Below are 23,459 nucleotides of genomic sequence, written 5' to 3' on the forward strand. Positions count from 1 at the left end.
TCTGCAGGTGTCAGCCGTGAATGTTCCAGCATAAGCCACCACCTCTGTTTTGCAAAGTCACTGGTCTCCGGACTAACCTTTGCATAACCTGGTGTGGCTCTGTGTTTTGTCACTTTTTGAGTGCTAAAGCAAGAATGCCTCTTTCCTTGTGGCAGATTCTACGAGCCAATAAGGAGTGGCTGCACGTGGGCCTCGGGGACCATATCGCTTTGCAGAAAGTGGACGAGGAGGTCTTGGCCCTGCACAGTTCTAGTTAAGTGACCTCCAAAAGGTCATCTAACCTTCCAGAGCCTTCCATGGCATTTGCAACATAACGAGACTCAGACATAAGTTACCAGTGTGCTGGCTGCATCTTCGTAAATAGGTCAAAGGCAGCATGAACACCCAGGAGTTGCCGGAGAGAAAGGCGAGGGAAGCGCCCCCCGCCCCGCCCCCGCCCCTCATGCACCTGTCCTTGGGCCCTGTCCCTATGCCGGGCCCATCCCCCAGAGTTGCCAGTGCAGTGGGTCTGGGGTATTTTAAACAAGTTGTCAGTGAGGTCGATGCTGCTGATCTGGGGGTCACACTTTGAGAACCGACCGCTGTCTTCCATAGCAGCCTCTGATCTGGGGGTCACACTTTGAGAGCCGACCGCTGTCTTCCACAGCAGCCTCCAGCTGGGGCACGACGCGCAGGCGCACATAAGCTGCACACGTTGCAGCTGAACATGCATCTTGTTAAAGCCAGCATGTTAGCTGTACCCGGCTGGGCCAGTGAGCACTAGCCACAGAGTCCCGGGAGCAGGGAGGGAGCTGGGAAGAAGTCTCCTAAACGTGGCTTCCCTGTGCCTGACTCCACAAACCCGCAGGCCCCCCACTGTAAATGTCCCTTCTGTGCCAGCCACACTTGCAGCTAAACCCCCCACGTCTGCATGCAGCGCTACGCCACTGAGCCTGCCCCACCCATGGGCAGCCCAGCTCAGCCCTGCCTCATCCCGTAAGGGGTGCAGTGCAAAGCCCCGCTGAGCACTCCCGCCCCAGAGGGCCATACGGTTTCCCAGAGCCCCGTGGCTGTGGCTGCCGGAGCCCCTGGGAGTGGAAGAGGCACAAAGCTGAGCGAGAGAACTAGGGGGAAGCAGAGGGAAAGCCTTCTCCCCGCTGAGCTCCCAGCCAGCCAGAACGGGAATTGGAAGCTTAAACGCTGAACAGGCACCAACACGCACAGAACCGAGTCCTCACAGATTGGAGGCAAGTGTCTGAGAGTGGGAGCGCCTGGAAATCGCGGCAGCCCCTTGGAGGAGCGGGCGGCTTTGCTCGGTTATAACGTAAGTGAAGACGCCACACAGCCAGGGCAGCTGGAGGGGTGGGCAGGAGCGGGCCACGCAGGGTGGTCCTGAGTACCGGGAAGGCACCTGCCTCCCTGCCACCTTGGTGCGCCCTGCCACACCTGCACTGCCATGTCCCCTGTTGTCATTGTCATGCTTGCTCCCACTGCCCGAGAATCCTTACAGAGCAGGCAGGCTTGCTCACTGTCACTTGTCCTGTGCACCCAGCGAGCGAGCCCTGCACCTGGCACATGTCACACCCACCACCACATGGGACAAAGAGCTGGAAAAAACAAAGGAAAGACTCAAACAGTTTCAGAAACCCCAAAACAAGGGTGCATGTCCTGTGACAGCCTCCAGGGGGGTGCCCCGTCACCCTGGCCTCCAGGCAGTCACACCTGGTGCACCTCCCACACCACACCAGGGGGGCTCTGCTTCTCTGTTACCCACAGAATATAGCAGAAGTCATAGGAGGTGACATCCAAGGCCGGGTCATGAAAGACACGGTGGTGTCTGCCTTGCTGTCTCTCTTGGACACCTATTCAGGAGGGAGCCAGCTGCCACGTCACGACCACACTCGGGCAGCCCTTGGAGAGGGACGCACGGTGGGGGACTGGGGCCTCCAGCCTTGAGCCACAGGAAATGCCATTTGGGAGGAGCCCCCAGCTCTAGGCAAGCCTCCAGGTGACGACAGCCCTGGCCAGCAGCTCATCTGTAACCCCAAGACAGATCCTGGGCCGGAACCACCCAGCTGAGCCACTCCCAGATTCCTGACCCCCAGAAACCGTGAGATAATAAGCATCTGGCGCACGAAGCTGCTCCACGCTGGGGTAATTTGCTACGCGGGAATAGATAAGGCATACTAGTCATGACTTACGTTCGTTTCTTCGTTCAGATTTCTGAGGAAGTTCTGGGTAGTGGCTGTCTTAGAAGTGCCAGATTCACCAACAAGAATAACAGGGTGCTTAATTTTAACCATCTGTCCCAATATCCAGGTAGTCCGGGTGGTGTCCACTGTGTGAACTGTTAAAAATGCATCGAGAACAGGAGATCGCGGGGACTCCAGACAGGGTGAGCATTCGGCAACTTGGAGCTTCACAGAATCCCTCAAATCCCAAAAAAGCATCAGCATGAACCCAGACGGGATCCCAAAAACATAGATACAGGGAAACTTTCTTCTTAGGAGAACCTCCCACCCCAGCCATCACTTTGATAGCTTTATTGAGGTACAACTTGCACACTGTAACATTTGCCCATTTTAAGTATATGATTTGGTGAGTCTGATACAGTTCTATGACCGTGATAGTCAGCACAGTCCAGGTTTCGAACACCCAGACTGGTTTTGTTTGTTTGTTTGAGGCAGAGTCTTGCCCTGTTGTCCAGGCTACGGTGCTGTGGCATCAGCCTAGCTCACAGCAACCTCAAACTCCTGGGCTCAAGCGATCCTCCTGCCTCAGCCTCCCGAGTAGCTGGGACTACAGGTGCACACCACCACACCCCGATAATATTTTTTCTATTTTTAGTAGAGACAGGGTCTCACTCTTGCCCAGGCTGGTCTCAAACTCCTGAGCTCAAGCGGTCCTCCCACCTCGGCCTCCCAGAGTGCTGGGATTACAGGCGTGAGCCACCGCACCCGGCTCCCCACACTGTTTTTAACATCCGATTCTGGTTTATACTCAGGATGTTAAAAACTCAACTTCTCTGTTGCTTACGCCCCTCAGACCCCTGCAGGATTTGGTTTCCCGACCAACACCTGCCCCTGAACAGAGAGTGAAACCGCAAGTTGAGTCTGGCAGTTTCCAATCCTGAGCAGACAGGCACGCCCCGCCCTGTGAGCACAGCGGGCCAGGATCAGTCCCAATCAGGTCTGTGAAACTATTCAGCCCTCATCTCGCGTGAACAGCCAGAGGAGGGCGTCTGAAGTACGGCTCAGCACAGGCAGCCCCCTGTCCCCCAAACGCTGCCTCGATGGCTCCCGTGCCCTCCCCTCCTTGGCCCTTCCCACCTGAAGGGCGTCTGAGGAGATGGGGGGGTGCAGCGTGGGCCTGCGGGGGGGGGGGGGCGGGCAGGAAGAGCCGAGAGGCGTAGCCACCTAAGACACTCAGAGCAGGGGACAGCAGGGGACAAAGGGAACCAAAGGTGCCACCCTGGTGGCAGGGCCCACGGCTCACTCTCCTCGGTCCCCTCCCTCCACCAGGGGCCCAGGCGCCACAGAGGCCGTGGGGTCTTCCTCACTTCCTCCCAGGACAGGGATCGCAGGTCTGGGAGTGGGCCTGCACCGCCACTCACCCAGGATATCGATGAACTTCCTCTCGTGAGAGTGGACGTACTCTGGGACTAGCTTACTCCACGGGATCCACTGGCTGCGCGTGCTGTCGAAGTGGAAGTCGTACAGGGTGGGCAGGTGACCTGCAGTGACAATGGCCTGTGTCACCGCCATCAGAGACGCAGAGCCAATCCTGGCGAGGCTTGCAATGAACGCCCGCGGCTTGCTCGCTGGGCGGGCGTGACAGTGAGCGCCCTGGTGCTCCTCCCGAGAGAGGCAGGGGCCACTGAGCACTTTGAGCTGACGCTCCCGGGCGACTGGACAGATACCGAGTGTTCTCAACCAAAACCCAGGCAAGCGACGGGCAGACCCAGCATACAGCGCCCCGTTCTGCAGAAGGGGAAGTTCGGGTCCAACCAGGGTGGGGTGGGGCACGGTCCAAGAAGGCCTGGGTGCCAGGGGCGGCCGCAACACGCAACGTTTAAAGAGCTTAAACAGGCCGGGCGCGGTGGCTCACGCCTGTAATCCCAGCACTTTGAGACGCCACAGTGGGAGGATTGCTTCACCTTAGGATTTCAAGACCAGCCTGAGTAAGACCGAGACCCCCTCTCTACTATAAATAGAAAGAAATTAGCCAAACAACTAAAAATAGAAAAAATTAGCCGGGCATGGTGGCACACGCCTGTAGTCCCAGCTACTCGGGAGGCTGAGGCAGGAGGATGGCTTGAGCCCAGGAGATTGAGGTTGCTGTGAGCTAGGCTGATGCCACAGCACTCTAGCCCAGGCACAAGAGTGAGACTCTGTCTCAAAAATAAATAAATAAAGAGCTTAAACAGAGCAAAGGAAGCAAGTACCTAAGCTCAGGTGAGAAAAGGTTTAGGCTCATCAGGAGAGGTCACCCAAAGGGGCTGGCCTTCTACTGCAGCAGTCGACGCATTTGAACTTGTCCAGAGGTTACCACCGGATGCTCTGACCAGTGCCCGTCTCTCTACAAAAGCACACGACTTGGGAAATCCATACAGACGGGGACATGGAAAAGCAAGTTCACAGCCTCTGAAGACCTGGCCAAAAGCACTCTGAGCAGGAAAACGGGGGACAGCTCCTACCTGGCAATTCCCCGGGTTTGGCCCAGACCCCTTCTGTGTCAGCGGTAGGCAAAGAAGCCATGCATTTAATGCATTCGTCAAATTTGACCCTTCCGTCCTCGAGCAGGGCGGCGCCCAGAGAGCAGTACAGGGCCTCCAAGAAGTAGCACTCTAGCAGCTCGGGGTCCTCGATCTCTCCTTCTAGTAACGAATCCAGCATCTTGGTTAACTGGGTCACCTGGTTCACAGGAAAATGCCTGGTTCAGCCCGTATATTCCGCCCACACAGAATGGCTGCAGTCACCCATCCTGGGATCCCAGAGCGACGGGAACACGTGTCCCCCCATCTTGGTGGAGCCCAGTGTCTTGCCTTGCACAGGGTCACACATGCAAGTGTCATGTCGTCCCCGAAAACCAACCCGCAATGTCACAGGTTACCCATCTGGCATCTTCGCCCCCGCTCAAAAGCCAGACGCGGGTCCATCTTAGGGAGAATCTTTGCGCTCGCAGCAGCGAGCGTCTCTCACCATGTTCAGGTCCGTCTGAGGCACGATCGTCTTCAGCTTCTCGCCCTGTTTCCCGTCCACTATCCCTTCCACGATCACGGTGATGAGGTAGGGCACGTATTTCTGGAAGAGGCCGTCTAAGTTGTTTTGCTCCACCTATGAAAGAGCAGAATTCCAAAGCGCTTTCAGGGGTTTATTTACTGCAATGAGGTTGGCAGAATGCTTTTCTGGTGAGCATCAAAAACATCTTCCAACGAATGGCAAGTTTAGCAGGCAAGGAAACCCTGATGCCCTGCACGCTATACTCCTCATCTCATCATGAAGCACGTTGCTGCCATTCGGGTCTACCCCACCCAGGGAGGGAGGATAACAGGTCCCATTTCACAGAAAAGGGACTGAGCATCTTTGGGTTCAAGTGACCTAACCGTGGCCATCCAGCAAAGTAGTGGAAGGCCCCACTTCCTGTCAAGGCGTCAGCGACCACCAGGCATTGCAAGGTCATCGGACAAGTCCCTCTCCCATAGGACAGTGCCTCAGACGGTCCCATCACGGTTCCCTTGGTCTTCTCTCTGCAATAATTATGTCCTGGTTTCCAGTTCACCCCAGCCTGGCAGCCCTTCTCGAGACACACCCAGACCACCTGTGTCACTTTGGGAATATGGTCATGGTGTCCTGGGTGTAATTGAGCCCCAGCCCACACATGACTGTCACATCCATCTCTGCTCCTTTCAAAGAAGCCTTGTGTTAAGCACACTTCTGGCCCGCCACCTATTTTTGTAAATAAAGTTTTATTGGTACACAGCCATGTCCCTTTGTGCACATATTGTCTCTGGCTGCTTTCGTGTTACAATGACAGGGCTGAGTACTTGCAAAAGAAAGCATATGGCCCACAAAGCCTAAAATATTTATTATACTGTCTACCCAATTCACAGAAAACTTTGCGAGCCCCTCGCTTAGACCATCAGAATCATCACCTATCCCACGGGCTGTGAACCGTCTGAAGTTTAACAAGCGTGTCTGCCGTGCTTCCGTGCGATTTGTGCTCAAGAAAGTGGGCAGGTGGAGGGCAAGGTCATGGCCTTCAACTGCAAACATCCCTCGGGGCTACGCTGTCCTAACGGCCACCACCACTAATAGCCAAGTTCATTTTGGAAATAGTTTTTACCTTGTTTTGTATTTCATTAACCCATTTTTTCCAGTATGGTTCATATTTCAAGTTTTTAGGATCCACATAAACCATCCCACATCGAGAGACAGTTGCAGGGGAGGCGTACTGCAAATCTCCAACCTGGAGAAATAAAGAAAATCAGTCACGTCTACAGCTACAGACAAGACAGATTAGATATTTATTAAGGGCCTTTTTCTTGTGCAAAGTTTCCACAACTGCATATGACCCAGGTCCTATCAAAATTAACAGAGCTTTCACGAGGTTTTTGCTTCAACACCTAGGTTTACGATGGGAAGATTATACATCTGTGATGTGACACCTTTTTAAGTCTTCTCTTACTATAAAATTAATGTGAAAATGGGTATGTTGGAGAGTATCTGACTAAAAATAGAAGAAAATAAGTTACTTAAATCCCACCGCCCAGAGACAGATATAATGTGGAGTGTTTTCCTTTCAGTCTTTTTGCTTTTGTTTTTTTTTTTTAACATAGTTCAGATCAGGTTGTATAAAACTCAGTAAGTGCATAGCTAAATCAGCAATATTAACAAGCCTATCTCTTCCTAGGAAAGACGACGTAGTTCAGTCTGCTAATCAGATAAAGAGATGTGCAAATACTCGTGCACTGACAGATCTTGCAAGCCAGTATAGACATGGCACCAATACTGAGTTAGAGTGAAAGCAAGTCCTGGCCCACAGCTGTGAAACACGCCGCCCACAACAAGCAGGAGAGGGAGGGCCTTAGAGAGTAGTCTCCAGGAAATAAAGGGACTCAACAGAATACTCGATGTGACAGAAAGTTTGAAAAGACAAATGAGGATGAGCTAAAAACAAACGGGGGGGGGGGGGGCAGGCAGTCACAAACTCCAGATAAAACAGATGGCTCTAAAAGAAAGTAAAGGTGATCACAATGGACTGCTCAGCTCGGCAGTAAATATTTCTATCTTCTTAATAATGTCAACACTGTTTGCTGTTAACCAGCTCAACAATATGCTGTCCTGAGGAGGGGAGGTGGAGGGCGGCATGAGCGATGACTTCTCACTTTCGTAGCAGCCAGTCAATAGATGATGTATGAGCTATAAAATGTATAAAGGAAGAGACAGCATGCTGAGCATGTTACTTACAGATGCTACGGTAATCATCAGGAAAAACAACTCAAAAATAAGTAAATTAATCACATCTGGGATGGAGTAAAGAGGGAATGAGGGGAGTAGATAAAGAACAAAGAGTTGTACTCATCATAAACTCTCGTGCATTGTTTTTTTACGGTCGTCTATGTTTATTACTACTTCGATAAACATTCGGATTTTTACTTAAAAGCAAGACGCATGTTCGAAATCACTTTCCGTCCCCACTTGCCTCAAAGAGCAGGGCGCAGTGCGCTTGAAGCCGAATGCGCTCCCCGTTGGCCAAGGTCAACAGCCTGTTGTCGTCCATCACAGAATTCATGTTTTCCACCCACAGGGCGTCCACGTCACCATCAAACAAAATGTACCTGCGGCAGCCACAGAAGTTTCCAGTTACGCAACCAGGTGTAACCTGCCCACATGCACTGAACATCTTTTCCTGGGGTTTTCTTGCCAGGATCAGGGACAGAGCACCCTGCTTGGTCCAGACGTTTGACCGACAGGGAACACAAAAACTGCGTTAGTTGCCAACATTTAAGAATCAGGGGCTGGGCGTGGTGGCTCACGCCTGTAATCCTAGCACTCTGGGAGGCCCAGGCGGGAGGATCGCTTGAGGTCAGGAGTTCGAGACCAGCCTGAGCAAGAGCGAGACCCTGTCTCTACTGTAAATAGAAAGAAATTAGCCGAACAACTAAAAACATATAGAAAAAATTAGCTGGGCATGGTGGCGCATGCCTGTAGTCCCAGCTACTCGGGAGGCTGAGGCAGGAGGATTGCTTGAGCCCAGGAGTTTGAGGTTGCTGTGAGCTAGGCTGATGCCACAGCACTCACTCTAGCCCGGGCAACAGAGTGAGACTCTGCCTCCAAAAAAAAAAAAATAATAATAATGAATCGGTGAACTTCACACAAATATCTGGAGTTGTCACTTCTCAGACAAACTGGGAGGTCCGAATGCGGGGCCCCGCGTTTCTGCCTAGGACCAATCAATTGACGAGGCTGAGTAGGAGCTGCCCACGGAGACAAAGCGTCACTGTGCACCCCCACCCTCTTCCTTTTCTGACGCTGAGGCTGGCATGAACTGCTATTTATCATTGGTTCTAACCCCCGGTTTCCTCATGGTAGAGTTAAAGGGGGAGTCTCGTGTACCTGCATGTGTAGCGGGTCACAGGGTCACCCCACCACGGATGTGTCCCCCCGGCAGCACAGACTGTGACCTTATTTGGGTAAATGCCTTTGCGGAGGGAACTAAGTTACGGGTCTCAAGATGAGATGTTCCGGATTGTACGGGTGGGCCTTAACCCAGCAACGAACGTCCTCAAAAGAGCAAAGCAGGGGGCGATTTGGGACACACGGAGACGGCCGTGTGAAGACGGAGGCGGAGACCGGAGCGGCGCAGCCGCAGCCCAGGAACGCGCAGGGCCACAGAAGCCGGACGGGCCGGGGAGGACCTGCCCCTAGAGGCTGCAGAGGGAGCTCGGACCTGCCGGCACCCCTACGTTAGGCTTTTGGCCTTCACAGCTGCGAGGGGGTACATTTCTGTTGACTTAAGCCACCCCTGGTCCCTTGTCACCGCAGCCCCAAGGGACAAGAAGCGGATCTGCCGCACGATTTCGCCCACTTCACTCCTCTACGCCACCTGCGGGGTCCCGGGGTCACACGCCCTCCATCCCCGCAGCAGGTCCACTTCGGCCCCAAGGCCTCAGGAGTGAAGCTGCGGGGCGCTTCAACTCTGGCTGGAATGGCTACCCCGCAGCGAAGCCCAGCTCCAAAGGATGGACTCGATCATTCTACCGTGTTGCAATGGGGTTGGATACTGTTTCCATTTCAGTCACTGATAGAAAGTTAGATTTTTTTGCAGCATTAGCATTTTGGTTTTGTTTTTTTTTCTTCCAGTATTTCCTTAACTTTTTATTCTTAAATAATTTCAAACTTGTACAGTTACAAGAACAGTACAAAGAACTGCCCATACATATGTCCTTCAACCAGATTCTGCAATTGTTAAATTTTTTTTGCCACATTCATGCTCTGTCTCCCTGAGTTTTTAGAGTCAGTTACAGACATAACACCCTCTTTTTCTAAATACTTAAGCACACATGTCCTAAGAACAAGCACCTTTCTCTTATATAACCACAGCACAATTATGAAATTCAGGAAACTTAACATTGATACAATACTACTATCTGATACACAGTCCGTATTCAAATTTCACCAATTATCCCAATAGAAAGACTCCATTTTATAGTCATTGTAAGAAGACAAGATTCAAGCAACTATTAATCCCAGCACTTTGGGAGGCTGAGACAGGAGGATTGCTTGAGGCCAGGAGTTCGAGGCCAGGAGTTCAAGGCCAGCCTGGGCAATGTAGTGAGACACCGTCTCTACAAAAAATTTAAAAATTAGCTGGGCATGGTGGTGCACGGTTGTAGTCTCAGCTACGTAGGAGGCTAAGGTGGGAGGATCACTTGGGCCTAGGACTTTGATGCTGCAGTGAGCTATGAATTGTGCCACTGCACTTCAGCCTACATGACAGAGACCCTGTCGCAAAAAAAAAAAAAAAAAAAAAAAAAGCTCAAATCCCTGGGTGAAGGTTTGATGAAGAACAGGACATTCACATGGTCACAGGGCATCTCCCTACAGACAGCATCAACTGCAAAAGGGGAAATGACACGACATCTCAACCCAATGACCAAGTTAAAACCACCAATAATGGCGCAAACCAACCTCATATCTGTCTCCAACGAACTGCTGAGACGGACACAGCATCACTCCTCCTGTGTCATTCCTGTTAAAGGGGCCCAGCCTGAACCAAATGGTGAAGCATCTGACAATCAAAAGCTGAGACCGTTCTGTGAAACAGCTGGTCTGGAGTCTTCCAGAACACCAAGGTCACAAAGGACAAAGAAATCCTGAGGACCTGCTCCAAAGCAAGGGATCCCAAAGAGGCACAACTGAACTCAAAGTGAGATCTTGGACTGACCCAGAATTGGGAGAAGTGCTACAAAGAGGTTGTTTTAGAAGCCATTAGTTGGGATTCAGGCTCTTGTTAAAGGTTTTATTTATTATTAATGGGATTTGACTAGAACATAAAATCAGGACTGTTCCTGAGTTTACCAGGAGGTATCACAGGAACAACTGAAGGCTTTTCGGCGCTGTGCCCACAGAGCACTTCCATGCTGGGCCTCACCGCCCTGCACAGCAGGTGACAGGGCCAGCAGCCTCGCAGGCGGGAAAAGACCTGACCCAGGTCCCAGCACTGCCTAGGACCTGCCGTTCCTTCGCTGGCCTGCCGACAGTCTGGCTGCACTTGAGTGCTCAAAGTCACACAGTCCAGGTCCAAATCCCTGGCCTCAGGCAAGTTTCTTACCTCCTTCCTCTAGGCCTCAGTTTCCCCCATGGGAGCTGGGGACAGTCCTGCTACCTACCACATCGCGCTGTCGAGGAGAATGAACTAAGATCATATATAAAAAGCACTAAGTTGGTACCCTGGCACTTCGTAAGAGGAGACCCCAGGATGGGACTCTAAGTCTGCTCGAGTCCAAACACGAAACTACAACGTACTCGTGCACTTAGTGTTGCTACGATCTGTGATGCTTCACTAATCAATATCAGCTAACCCCGGCTCTTACCTGCCTACAAAAACACTCACTTTCGCTCCTTCTTATCCGTCGGCCTGTTGATTTCCCTGAAGATGTTCGACAACACCCCATCGGTCCAGTCGCGGGTGGTGGGGTCCAGGATGCCATAGAGCTCTATGACGCTCACAGCTTTGGGGTTCAGGATGTACAACTTGGTCGTTATCCCAAGCCTAGAACAAAGAGAGTCTTCAGCCACGGTTTGGGCAAACCAAATACATCAGCAAATCAGCCTGGGCTGCCTATGCGAGGAATTAGATGTTCCGGATCCAGCCCAAAATTTAAAACACAATCCACATGAACTCTCCACCGGGCCTCCCCTTCGCTGTTCGTGGTTTACACTAAATGTACAGGACCACGTTTCACCAACAATGTGGCCCCAACACAAATGCAAACACAGCTTTGCCTGTGAAGGACGCCAAGCAGCTAACTTTCATGTATATTTCATATTCATACATATTCACATATATGACACTTATGTAAATATTCCATAATTAATGGTGTGTAAGAGATAATACTCAGTCGTCCCGGATGACATCACAAGCCTTTGAACTGTGAACATCCCATCCCCTTTATTCACAGGGCGGGATCTGCTCGGTGTTGCCGATGTCACGAATCGGGGAGACAGTGTGCTCCCACCCTGATGCCTGGAAATCCCGCAACACTAACCACGTCATCAACTCACCTAAAGAAAACTAAACGTCATGCAAAACCACAGTTCATAATTAACAAAGAAATAATAATATGCATATCATACTGCATATACACACATATGTATGTGATAGCTGTGTAAATTATCTATAAATGAATTAAGTAATGAAATGCAGGATGACTGAGCACAGCCCACTTAAGGGCAGAAGGCCACCGCCCACTGGTTTTCTCACGTGAAACATTTGAAGAACTAAGAAGAAATGACAGTCACTCATTAGACTATATAGACTACCTAGAAATGTGAAAGCCACAAAAATGATAAGGCTTGATTTAGAACTTTGCTGGGCTGCCGGCAACCGCTGAAGCATGTCTGGAATCTAGTCGCTGCGTAGGGGAGGTCAGGACACCCACTTTCGGCACAGGCTGTCCGTCCCCTGTAGGGCTCTGCTAGTCCACACTGGTATGTGAGGTCACTTCCTCCTTCAGGCAGAATTGCCCCTGCAGGGCCCATGATAATAGACAGTCTAAGGAGGGGACATTTTCTGGCCACTTGGATACCACGGTGGCGTTGCACAGGGTGGCCTTGACTGTAAAGAAGCGCTCTGGACACCAAATGTGACTTACATTCATTTCAAAATATCCTTACAAGGTAGTTTGTGAAATTCTCATTTCACAAACCAACCTAACACCATCTGACACACCAAAGGGTTGCTCTTTTGCTTTCTAAAATCTGCTAACTAACTCAGCAGTGAAACAAGCAAAGACACTCTGAGTGTTACGAGGGTGTTTAGGACAAGTTCACCCTCCCAGGAAATCAGAGAGCACAGTGGGACGTGGGAATGCGGCCACCAAACGTCTCCCGTGAACCACCGGGCAGCAACCGGGCCCCGACACGGGGCCACACTCACCTGGTCTGGGCCTGACACAGGGTGTTAATGACCACGGACTTGCCCCCGCCCGTGGGCCCCACCACCATTGTCGTGTGGCGGGTCAGCATGGTCTCGAACATCTGAACCACTTTATCCACCTGCGGGACAAGCATCGGCAGCTGGGTTAAAACTCATCTTTAAAAAAAAAACACACACACACACACACAGTTTGGTTGAGATACAGTTCACCTAGCGCACGGTTCGCCATGTGGCGTGTACAGGTCAGTGGCTTCCAGCACAGCTACAGGGCTGTGCAACTGCGGCCACCATCAGTCCGAGACATCTTTATCGCCCCCACCTGCACGGGCAGCACCACGTAGCCGTTCTCCTCCAGCACGTGCTCCACGGCGTCGTTGAAGTCGGGGTAGCGGACCCGCGGGCAGTCGAGCCCCGGGAACAGGTCGGAAATCAGGCCGAGGAAGAGAGGCACGTCCTCAAACACAAACTTGGGCAGGTTCATGTCCCGGAGGGCCCTCATCAGCACCACGTCCTGGGGGGAGCGAGACACGGGGTTGCCAGGCTCCAGCCTGGGAACCCTCTTACACGGTGTAAAGCGAAGCTTTATGTATTTTAAAAATTATGACACATATTTGGTACATAAATTGATAGTAAATAGAGAAATTATATACGCTTTTAACTTTTATGTTAAAATTATATATAAAACTTTTATTAAAAAATTGTATGTAGACTATAAAACTTTATAAAACGAAATTTATGTTAAATGTAAAATTTCATATTTTTCAAAATTAAAAATGTTTTATATATGAAAATAAAAATCTAAAATGAAACACATAAAAGTGAAGTATAAGATATAAAATTTAAAATAAAACAGGGCAGCCACTGAAACAAGCAAGGCCGCAGAATGGCACTGGGTGAGCCTACGCTTCCGAGTAAAAACACCACAATCATCCAATCATCCCTCTTGCCTTTTCTTTTTTTTTTTTTTTTTTTTTGAGATAGAGTCTCGCTTTGTTGCCCAGGCTAGAGTGAGTGCCATGGTGTCAGCCTCGCTCACAGCAACCTCCAAGTCCTGGGCTCAAGCGATCCTGCTGCCTCAGCCTCCTGAGTTGCTGGGACTACAGGCATGCACCACCATGCCTGGCTAATTTTTTCTATATATATTAGTTGGCCAATTAATTTATTTCTATTTATAGTAGAGACAAGGTATCGCTCTTGCTCAGGCTGGTTTCAAACTCCTGACCTCCAGCAATCTGCCCGCCTCGGCCTCCCAGAGTGCTAGGATTACAGGCATGAGCCACCGTGCCCAGCCTCCTCTCGCTTTTATTGCAAAGAAAAAATGAACACACTCATATTTATGCTTTCACAAGAATTTTGTTTGGCCCCACCATTCCCCCCCCCATCCTGAGGTTACAGACTATTACTATTGAAGCATCATAAACTTTGGTACTGGAAAAACAACATTAAATTTAGCCTGAAGGTACTAAGTCTAATTAGAAGTAAATGATATAATGGGTAGGAGACCACACAAAAGCCAGACAGCTAAATGAAGTGACCACTAAAACTTAAAACTTTACCTGAATTACCTATTTAGTTAAAAAAAATAAAAAATAAAAAATAAAACTTAAAACTTGCAGTCGAGGCTGGGGTTGGTGGCTCACACCTGTGATCCCAGCACTTTGGGAGGCCGAGGCAGGAGGATCGCTCTAGCCCAGGAGTCAGAGGCTACGGTGAGCTGTGACTGCACCACTGCACTTCAGCCTGGGCAACACAGCAACACCCTGTCTCCAAAGAAACCCACAAACCTTCCAGCTGGAGTACTGACCGCACCCCTCACCTTCACCCCAGTATTTATCCTATGCACACGATCTAGATGAAACCAAAGAATGTTCCAGCACATGGCCCCTACCTCCCTGAGGTCAGAGGAGCCTCTCTTCAGCTCGCCAGCCATCACCAGCACAGATTTCAGGGCCCTGAGTCCGAAATCGTAGTGATGCTGCTTGGAGAGCTGCTCCCGGGCCAGCTTGTACAGGACGGTCATCTTTTTCGCCAGCGTCTTTTTGACAGAAGGTAAAGGGGAAAACATCAAACCAAAGCAACTGATGCAGAAGCGGCAGAACGTGGCTGCACGGATTGAGAAAATGGGCGCGAGTGCTCCAGGGAAGCTGCTCTATGCATAAGCGAATCCGGTCCTCACGCCCAGAAACTCCAGGTGGGCCCTTCGTTTTTAACCACGGCAGACTGGGAACTAATTTAAAAGAAACACCTGCCTTACCAGAATTTGATGACTCTCTTCCCAAGCTGGGGAACACTCTTAACCACCTTGATTTAAAGAACAGAAACCGCCGTAGTAATCACACTCCAAATATATGCTTGTTTATTTTGACATAAGCCACTATTAAAAGGTGTGACTTTTTTTTTTTTTTTTTTTTTTTTTTTTTTTTGAGACAGAGTTTCCCTTTGTTGCCTGGGCTAGAGTGAGTGCCGTGGCATCAGCCTAGCTCACAGCAACCTCAATCTCCTGGGCTCAAGCAATCCTTCTGCCTCAGCCTCCCGAGTAGCTGGGACTACAGGCATGTGCCACCATGCCCAGCTAATTTTTTCTATATGTATTAGTTGGCCAATTAATTTCTTTCTATTGGCCGGGCGTGGTGGCTCACGCTTGTAATCCTAGCACTCTGGGAGGCCGAGGCGGGCGGATTGCTCAAGGTCAGGAGTTCAAAACCAGCCTGAGCGAGACCCTGTCTCTACTATAAAAATAGAAAGAAATTAATTGGCCAACTAATATATATATATAAAATTAGCCGGGCATGGTGGCGCGTGCCTGTAGTCCCAGCTACTCGGGAAGCTGAGCCAGTAGGATCGCTTGAGCCCAGGAGTTTGAGGTTGCTGTGAGCTAGGCTGATGCCACAGCACTCACTCTAGCCTGGGCAACAAACGAGACTCTGTCTCAAAAACCAAAAAAAAAAAAAACAAAAAAAAAAAATTTCTTTCTATTTATAGCAGAGACGGGGTCTCGCTCTTGCTTGGGCTGGTTTCGAACTCCTGACCTCGAGCAATCCACCTGCCTCGGCCTCCCAGAGTGCTAGGATTACAGGCGTGAGCCACCGCGCCTGGCCTGGTGTGACTATTTTTGAGGATGAGTCGGCCACCCAGGCTGCACCAAGGATTCAAAGCCCACTGGTCCCTGAGGCAGGCGTGGGAATCTCAGCCATAAAAAGTCAGAACAAGAGCGCTCATCCCACTGCCTCGAATTCCCCACAACAGGCAGCAGGGGCTTCCAATAAAATATATATTGCAGGAAAGCAACATGACAACCCTTTATGGTAAAAGCATTCTCTGTTTTGTATCAACCTTCTGGAAAAATCCATGTGCATACTTTTACAGACATTTTGCAGAGGATAAAAGTCATCAAAAATTTTTTTTTGAATCGCGTACTCTCAAGGGTGTTCTGCTGAGTGAAAGCCGCCCCTCGCAAGGGTCACCTGCGATGCTTCCAGGCACAGACCATTCTGGAAGTGACGCAATTAGTGACTGGGGAACAGCTGGGCGGCTGGCGGGCGTTATTTGGCAAGGGTGTGACTATTAAGGGGTGACAATAAGGGAGTTTCTTTGTGGCGATGGAAGGGCGCACGTGTGATAAATTGTCACACAGCTGAATGCACGCTCCAGAGAGAGAGAGAGAGAGCGTGAGACCTGGTGAAATCCAACTACAGTCAGTAGCTGAGGTGATGGCATTCCAGCCAAGGTCATTTCCCTGGTTTTGAGGCCAGACCACGGACGTGTAAGATGTCACCATGGGGAAGGGGCACGTATGTTACTGTTCTTGCGACCCCTTGTGCAACTTTAATTATTCCGGAATTTAAAAAGAGCTTAATAAGAAGTGGTAGGGAGAGAAACAAAGCAAAAAAATACTTGAAGAGCCACGCAGCGCCCCCGGCCCCGCGCCCCGGCCTGGAAGCGGAGCCCACCTTGGCCCCGAGGAAGCCCTCGGAGAAGAGCATGATCTCGCAGATCTGCTGCAGGTCCGGCACGATCACCACCACCGGCCTGAACAGGGCCTTCACCGACTCGGGCAGCTCCGTGCGGCCCGCGTAGCCGGGGTTCATGGTGATGAAGATGCCCATCCGGGAGTCCAGCGCGATCTCCTGCCCTTCAAACTGCAGGACAGGAAGAAAGCAGGGAGGGTCGTGCGGCCGGCCCACCCCGGGTCAAGGGGGCCTTGGGCGAGCCACCTGGAGATCAATCATCAGGGGAGGAGGCAGAGGACACCATTTAGCTCCTCCCCTTCCCAGGTGTTAAACACAGAACACCCGCCCCCGCTTGCTGAAGGCCCTGGTGTTCTTGGAGGGAGGGGGGAGCCCCAAACTCTGATCTGAACCCAGGGTCTCCCCATGGGAGAAGTGGCCGAGGCTGGGAAAGCGTGAGCCTGGGGCTGGCACGAGGCGCTGTGTGACCCCCGACAGGTCACTTACCCTGAGTCTCAGACGCCTTTCCCGCATGGTGGTGGCGACTGAACGAGACAGCACAGGAGACGCCCGGCGGCCACCTCGCACGGGCACGCACCGGGTCCCGTTCCTCTCACTTGTGAAATCTTTCCCACTCGTCTCCGCCCCGCGTGGGCGCCACGCTCACTGCGATCAACCCTCCCCACATTAATTCCAGCTGAGCCGCCTTCAGGACACCTGTCTCTGCCTCCCCGGTTGCCCCAGGCAACCGCCACCTGCAGACAGCCCCGTATTCTTGGCCTCTGCAGCCACGGTTGAGTCCCGATGGCCTCTTGGTGAACTTTTCTATTTCTCCTCTTCCTCCACCAGGACTTGCTATTTGTACGGGGCACGGGCTGCGTCGCCGGCAAGAAGGCCGCCCGGCAGGCAGCTGGTACTCCCCAAAACAAGCCACTGTCTTGTTCCCAGGTCCCCACTGGGGCCATCCTCACCCTCCTCCGTGTCCCCCGAGGCCCAGACGGCCCCCCGGGAAGAGCAGACGCCCGCTGCTCCCGGAACCCACGGAACCCACGGCATCACCAGTTCCATCTCCCTCCCCCTCGAGCCCTAACGTATTTCAGAGGGACTAATTTAACGGAAATGTATCCAGAACCTTTACTGGGATCCAGAATATATTTAACAGTATTCAGTTTACATAATCTCTTGACAGTGACCCCTGACAAGGTCTGCAGAGAAAGCAGGTGGGATGCCAGGGCCACGGGCTCAAGCTCAATTTTGAATCTGAACCCCCCAGTGGGGCTCTGGAGGATGTGTAGGAGTTCTCCAGTGAAGGGAAAGAAAGGACAATTCCAGATGGACAGGGACGAATATGGTGTCACAGGGTATGCTGTGACTGCAGGGGGAGTGGCATGAGGTGACCAGCGTGCAGAGCAGGCAGGAGCAAGGACCGAAGTGGGGGCGGGGAAGGGAGCACATAGGGACCGTGGAGGGCCCCAGTGCGGGGAAATAGCCCAGTCACCCTGGTCCTGTGTTGTCAAAGGACCCACTTCTGTCTGGGCTACATAAATTATATATTAAGGTTGTGTTTCTCCAAATTCCGATCCAGCTTAATCTGATGTAATTTAATGCAGACCTCTCAAACTCGAGTCTGCAAACGTATCCATGGACAGAGATTGGTGAATTCAAAAAAAAAAAATTGTTTTATTTGATTGATTGATGGAGACAGAGTCTTGCTCTGTCACCCAGGCTGGGGTGCAGTAGCATGATCATAGCTCACTGTAGCCTCAAACACCTGGGCTCAAGTGATCCTCCTGCCTCAGCCTCCCAAAGAGCTGGGATTCCAGGAGTGAGTAGTTGAGACTATAGGTATGTGCCACCACGCCCAGCTAGCTTTTCTATTTTTTTGTAGAAACTCTTGCTCTTGTGGTCTTGAACTGGTCTTGAACTCCTGGCCTCAAGCAATCCTCCTGCCTTGGCCTCCCAAAGTGCTAGCATGACAGGCGTGAGCCACCATGCCCGGCTGACCAAAAATTTGTTTTCAATTTGCTTTCTCACTTTGGTAACAACATTAAAAATCCTACTCATAATAATGCCATAACTTTATAAGGTATGAAGTCAAAATTTCTTGTTCATTGTGATAATGTGACTAAATAGAACATTAACTTTTTAAATCAGGTCTTTTCAAACTTGGGAAGTCACCAAGAATATTTTTTTTCCGTTATAGGGGGTCCTGCACATCACTTATTTGAGAACACCGTCTTACCTGTCTATAACTATTAGTTATATGTCTGGAATTAGTTTGAAGTCCTTGGACTATTAAAATCTTTAATCAAATCTCTGAAGAATGGGAGAACAAACACCGCGGGTAGGCACTATTAAACTGGACCTAACCAATGAGCACACCTGTGCACAGAGGGAAGTGGCCCTCAGTGGACAGCAAGCAGGTAGGGAGCACGCCAACGTAAGGGGTACTGCGAGCACTATGTGGGTGACAGGCACACCTCCAGCCAGGACTCGAGCATTACAAAAGCGATCCAGGTAACCTCAAACATTTGTACCCCCTTAATATTTTGCAATAAAAAACCAAAACCATTAATCATCAGTGATGATAATTTGGGGAACCGCAACCAACTCCACTGGAAGACAGCACTCTGACCCATCGTCTCCAGGAAGTCTGGTCTGGGATGCCAGCTCCACACCGCCTGTGCTTCGCAGGCAGCGGGCAAGTGTCCGCCCTGGGGAGCTGACCCCGGCGGGCTCCCCGCTTGTCCTCACCTGGAATGTGGTTAACTGATGCATCAGAGCGTTCCGGATCGTCTGGATCTGAGACGAGATGACCGAGAGCACGGAGGCGTCGATCCGGTTGAACTCGTCAAAGCAGCCCCAAGCCCCGCACTGCGCGAGGCCGGAGAAGATCTTCCCCACGGCCTGCAGGGAGAGAGACGGCGGGGCGGGCGGTGCTCGTCTTTAGGACCGCAGGCCACGCGTTGGTGGATACACTTTCTAAATCAAACCGTAGAGGGTCGGGCTGACAGAGAAGCAGCCAGCCAGCCACCCACGGGTGGATCCTTCTGGCAAGACCTCCAGGCCCCTCTCATGGGCCAGCTCCCACTCGGGATTTCACAAATCAAGATTTCCCTGTAAAAGGCCAGACTTCTGGCTTCTCTCGAAATTTGCTGTAAAGTCTAGCAGTGCGGGGACCTCTTTCCCAAGTAGGGATAAGTAATGGAAGCTGAAGAGCAACCCCCCTTTTAGAGCACTGTTCTCCTCCACTTGGCCACAGACCCCGCCACTCCCTATTGCCTCTGCCGGCTGCTTCACTCGTTTACATGAGCTACCCGACCCCAATAGGCTCGGAGGTCTGGGGCACCTGCTCTACACGCTGCTGACAAAGCGGAATCCTTGCGCACACACATTTCGGTTCTGGGACCGTTCTGGTCAGAGGCTTTCTAGCACATTCCTGCAGCTGTCGGTCACCACGTCACAGTGAGGTGAGATGCCTTCCTGCCGTGTCCCACTTTACCCCCTCTGCCCCCCGAGACAGGGCGGAGGTGACCACGAGGCCTTACTTTGTAATCCATGCCTTCGCCGCAGTTGGTTACGACGCAGAGCAAGCCCAGGGCTTTCGCCAGGTCCTTGGTGGTCTCAGTCTTGCCGGTGCCCGCCGGGCCGGCAGGGGCACCGCCCAGATACATGGACAGGGCCTGCGGCAAGCCAGAGGGAAACGTGTTTTCTGACGCACAGAAGGAAACGGGTGTCACTTCCCAATTCGTTACTGCGACAACAGGTGCAGAGTGTGCGCGTGTGCATATATATGGACCTGTGATCACTAAGTCTATGGGTCAACCTGACGGGCCTACAGGATGCCCAGACGGGTGGCCAGATGTTGTCCCGGGTGTGCTGCGGGGGTTGGACTGAGGAAGCAGGCGTGGGCGGCCTCGTCCGACCCAAGAACACAAGGATGGAGGCAGGTTGGACTGACCCGGCCGGGCCGCCTGAGCTGGGACATCGGCACCTGCCCTGGGCGCTCCTGGCTCCCAGTGGTTCTCCACAGTCAGACCTTCCATCTACAGCACTGACCACCCACCTGCAGACGGCGACTGTGGGACTAATCCTCTATGATCAAGCCAGTCAACACCTTGTAGTAAATCTCTGCCTAGATATCTGCCCACCAAGACAATATGTACTATCTAGACAGAGACAGACCGTCTCCTACTGGTTCTGTTTCTTTGGAGAACCCTGACTCCTACAGGTAAGATCACACCTTTTTTTCTTCCCCCAAAACGAAGGACTTTGTTACCCCTAGCACGGAAGACAGTGTGGGCCTCCTGTTCACACCCGTCCCCGAGGGGCCCCCGGGCGAGGCGGGGAGGGGCCCAGGTGCGCCCTGCACCACAGGGGCTCTGAGCCACAGACATTGCTCACACACCTGCCCCAACCCTGCCTGGACAGCGACATTATTTTCATTGCCCTCTGTCCTGGAGGGAGACACTGTCTCCGTCTTCTAAGGCTGTTCACTTGGAATCGGAATAAGAGCTGTCACAAACGTGCAAAAGCATGGTGTTCTCGGCCCCGACGACACCGCCTTTGACAGCTCCGCATTCTCCCACTGACCTCTGCCGACCCCCCGTTATATAGGGACCAGTGACCCAGGGACTGAGCAGCCCATGCAAACTGTTCGGTGCCTGCCCTGAGGGCGACACCCCATGGTCCCCAGTGATGGCCCTCACAGGCACACTCACATCCCAGTCCCACATGGTGACAATCAGGTTACATTCTGAATGGAACATCTTCTCCTGGTCTCCCCTAACTATTCCAGTCACTGCCCCCGTCACGCCTAGGGGAAAGCGCACAGCCCCAAGGGACGAGCTCGGCAGCTGCGAGCGCCAGGCCACGGTCACCTGGGTGAGCGTCAGGTAGATGCGGTCGGTGAGGGGCGTGATGACCAGCCGCCCGTTCAGGCCCATGTACTCGTAGCCGTAGCCGAAGGTGCCCGTGCACTGCCGGATGTTCAGCTCGTCGGGCTCGCGGTCCCAGTAAAACCGCAGCTGGCTCTCCCACTCGAACTCCCGGGCTTCGAGAATGCTGGGTGGCGAGAAATGCGGGGGTCGGCCGACGGGGACCAGAGAACCACCAAAGGGCGCGTCGTGAAGCGCAGGTGGCCCGGGAGGCACTCACCTGCCTCTGATGAAGGAGTCCACGATGTCTCTGGCGTGCACGTCGATGATGAGGACGGTGTTGTATTTCTTCCTGTCATTTTTGGTCAAGGGCATCGTGATGCGCGTCACCAGCTCGTCGATCTGCCGGTGCATTTTCCGGCCGTAGTTCTTCATGGCCTGCTTCTCCCCTTCCTGCACCTTGCGGAAGACGTCCTCCACCTCCCAGGTCCACCACACCTGGCTGGCGGCCAGCACCACCATGCCCTGGTACAGGAGCATCCAGTCGACTCTGCGGAAGAAGCGCACCACCCCATCCAAGGACTCGCACGGGAAACAGTCCCGTGGGGACAGCACGGCAAAGGTTTAGGTAAACAAATGACAGTACGATTCCTCTGGCTGGATAGTAAAACGCCAGGCCAGCGACCCGCCTCCAAGAAGGTCCCGCAGCCACCTGACTGCACAGAAATACTGTAAAATTGTAAAATATTTCTGCATAGGTTTTCAGAATGACTTAGTATTATGGGCTTATTGTAAAAGCGTTCCAACAAAGAATTTCATAATCTTTGACCACGCCCTTGTTATAACTTCCTGAGCGTCACCCTCTGCTTCTTCCCTTATCGCCTGACCTGATCAATTATACATGGATATAGGAGGCGAAGGAGTCATGACCAGCGCTTCTCCAAAAATGCATCACATGACTGAGTTACTCTGCACCTCGCTTTTCTCATTGAATAATCCTTAGGGATGTGCCTCTAGGTGAACGCACGCAGGTCCAACCCAATCTTCATAAAAGCCACATTTTCAATTCAAGAAATGATTAATTAAAATTCATTAAATATTCTAGAGAAACCGTATACACACATAATCGACCCTACTACACACCCGGTTACTGTTGGCTCTCCCGGGCCCGCTCTCAGAGCTTCCGGGGAGCAGGTGTGGGGTGGACCCCAGGAATTCGCATTCCCAACGAGCTGCGGGGCGCCTGCACCAGGCGGTCACTGAAAGGCAGCGCCGCGGAAGCCTCCTTTGGCATGCCGGCCGGCCTCCACACCCCTAACCTCCATCCGCCTGCCGCCGCCGGGCTGGCCCCGCCACGTGCGCGCTCACGGCCTCACCTGCTTCTGTCCTCGCAGTATCTGAAAATCGCCTCCTTGGTGATGAGTCGGTTGGTCCTCCTCATCTCGTTCAGCACGGCCGTCATCCAGTCCTCCACCCGGCCCTCGGCCCGGATGATCTTCCGGAACTCCATGACTTCGCCTTCCGCTGAGATCATCGCCGACACCAGCTTCTCCCCGCTGTCCCCGTCGTGGAACCTCAGCGAGGCGATGTTGTCGTACATCTGCAACACAGCGGCAGCGCCGCCCCGTCAGACTTCTGCGGGTCCTGGGATCAAGACGGCCCGCGGCGCTCCCTCCCACGGCAGGGCTGCGGGCGCGAGCGACGGCAACGGGCCAGCCGACCTCGCAGTCGCTCGTTCACCGCCTGCCCGAGCTCCGCAGACAGGTGCCGGGCACCTCCGTTCACCCGGCTCCGTGTGGGGTCTGTGGGATGGGGAGGGATCCAGACATAGGTACCAGATCGCATGCCAGAGGAAGGAGAGTAAGGAAACAGCCCAGGCTGGGGCGTTGGAGGTTAGTGGTGGATAAGGTTATTGAGCCACCATTGAAAGGTGTGCACTTTTGCTAAGTCCTTTATAAATATTAACTCATTCCATCTTTATAACAACTCCAGG

At 52.3% G+C, this 23,459-nt stretch overlaps 1 protein-coding gene across 1 annotated transcript in view; it reads right to left on the bottom strand.

Annotated features, from left to right (window-relative positions):
• Nucleotides 1-23,459, bottom strand: part of DNAH10 (dynein axonemal heavy chain 10) — a 123,332-nt gene that overhangs the window by 49,464 nt on the left and 50,409 nt on the right. The window contains exons 30-45 of the mRNA XM_075996477.1: nucleotides 22,843-23,066; nucleotides 21,747-22,016; nucleotides 21,470-21,653; nucleotides 20,138-20,272; nucleotides 19,344-19,496; nucleotides 16,593-16,781; nucleotides 14,531-14,677; nucleotides 12,962-13,153; nucleotides 12,643-12,761; nucleotides 11,098-11,256; nucleotides 7,684-7,819; nucleotides 6,325-6,447; nucleotides 5,181-5,315; nucleotides 4,676-4,892; nucleotides 3,593-3,712; nucleotides 2,181-2,326 (exon numbers count right to left, since the gene is read on the bottom strand). Of these exons, the coding sequence (XP_075852592.1) occupies nucleotides 2,181-2,326; nucleotides 3,593-3,712; nucleotides 4,676-4,892; nucleotides 5,181-5,315; nucleotides 6,325-6,447; nucleotides 7,684-7,819; nucleotides 11,098-11,256; nucleotides 12,643-12,761; nucleotides 12,962-13,153; nucleotides 14,531-14,677; nucleotides 16,593-16,781; nucleotides 19,344-19,496; nucleotides 20,138-20,272; nucleotides 21,470-21,653; nucleotides 21,747-22,016; nucleotides 22,843-23,066 (2,649 nt within the window). The remainder of the gene's footprint in view (nucleotides 1-2,180; nucleotides 2,327-3,592; nucleotides 3,713-4,675; nucleotides 4,893-5,180; nucleotides 5,316-6,324; nucleotides 6,448-7,683; nucleotides 7,820-11,097; nucleotides 11,257-12,642; nucleotides 12,762-12,961; nucleotides 13,154-14,530; nucleotides 14,678-16,592; nucleotides 16,782-19,343; nucleotides 19,497-20,137; nucleotides 20,273-21,469; nucleotides 21,654-21,746; nucleotides 22,017-22,842; nucleotides 23,067-23,459) is intronic.

The sequence above is a fragment of the Microcebus murinus genome, chromosome 22, assembly GCF_040939455.1.
Source record: "Microcebus murinus isolate Inina chromosome 22, M.murinus_Inina_mat1.0, whole genome shotgun sequence".
NCBI lineage: Eukaryota > Metazoa > Chordata > Mammalia > Primates > Cheirogaleidae > Microcebus > Microcebus murinus.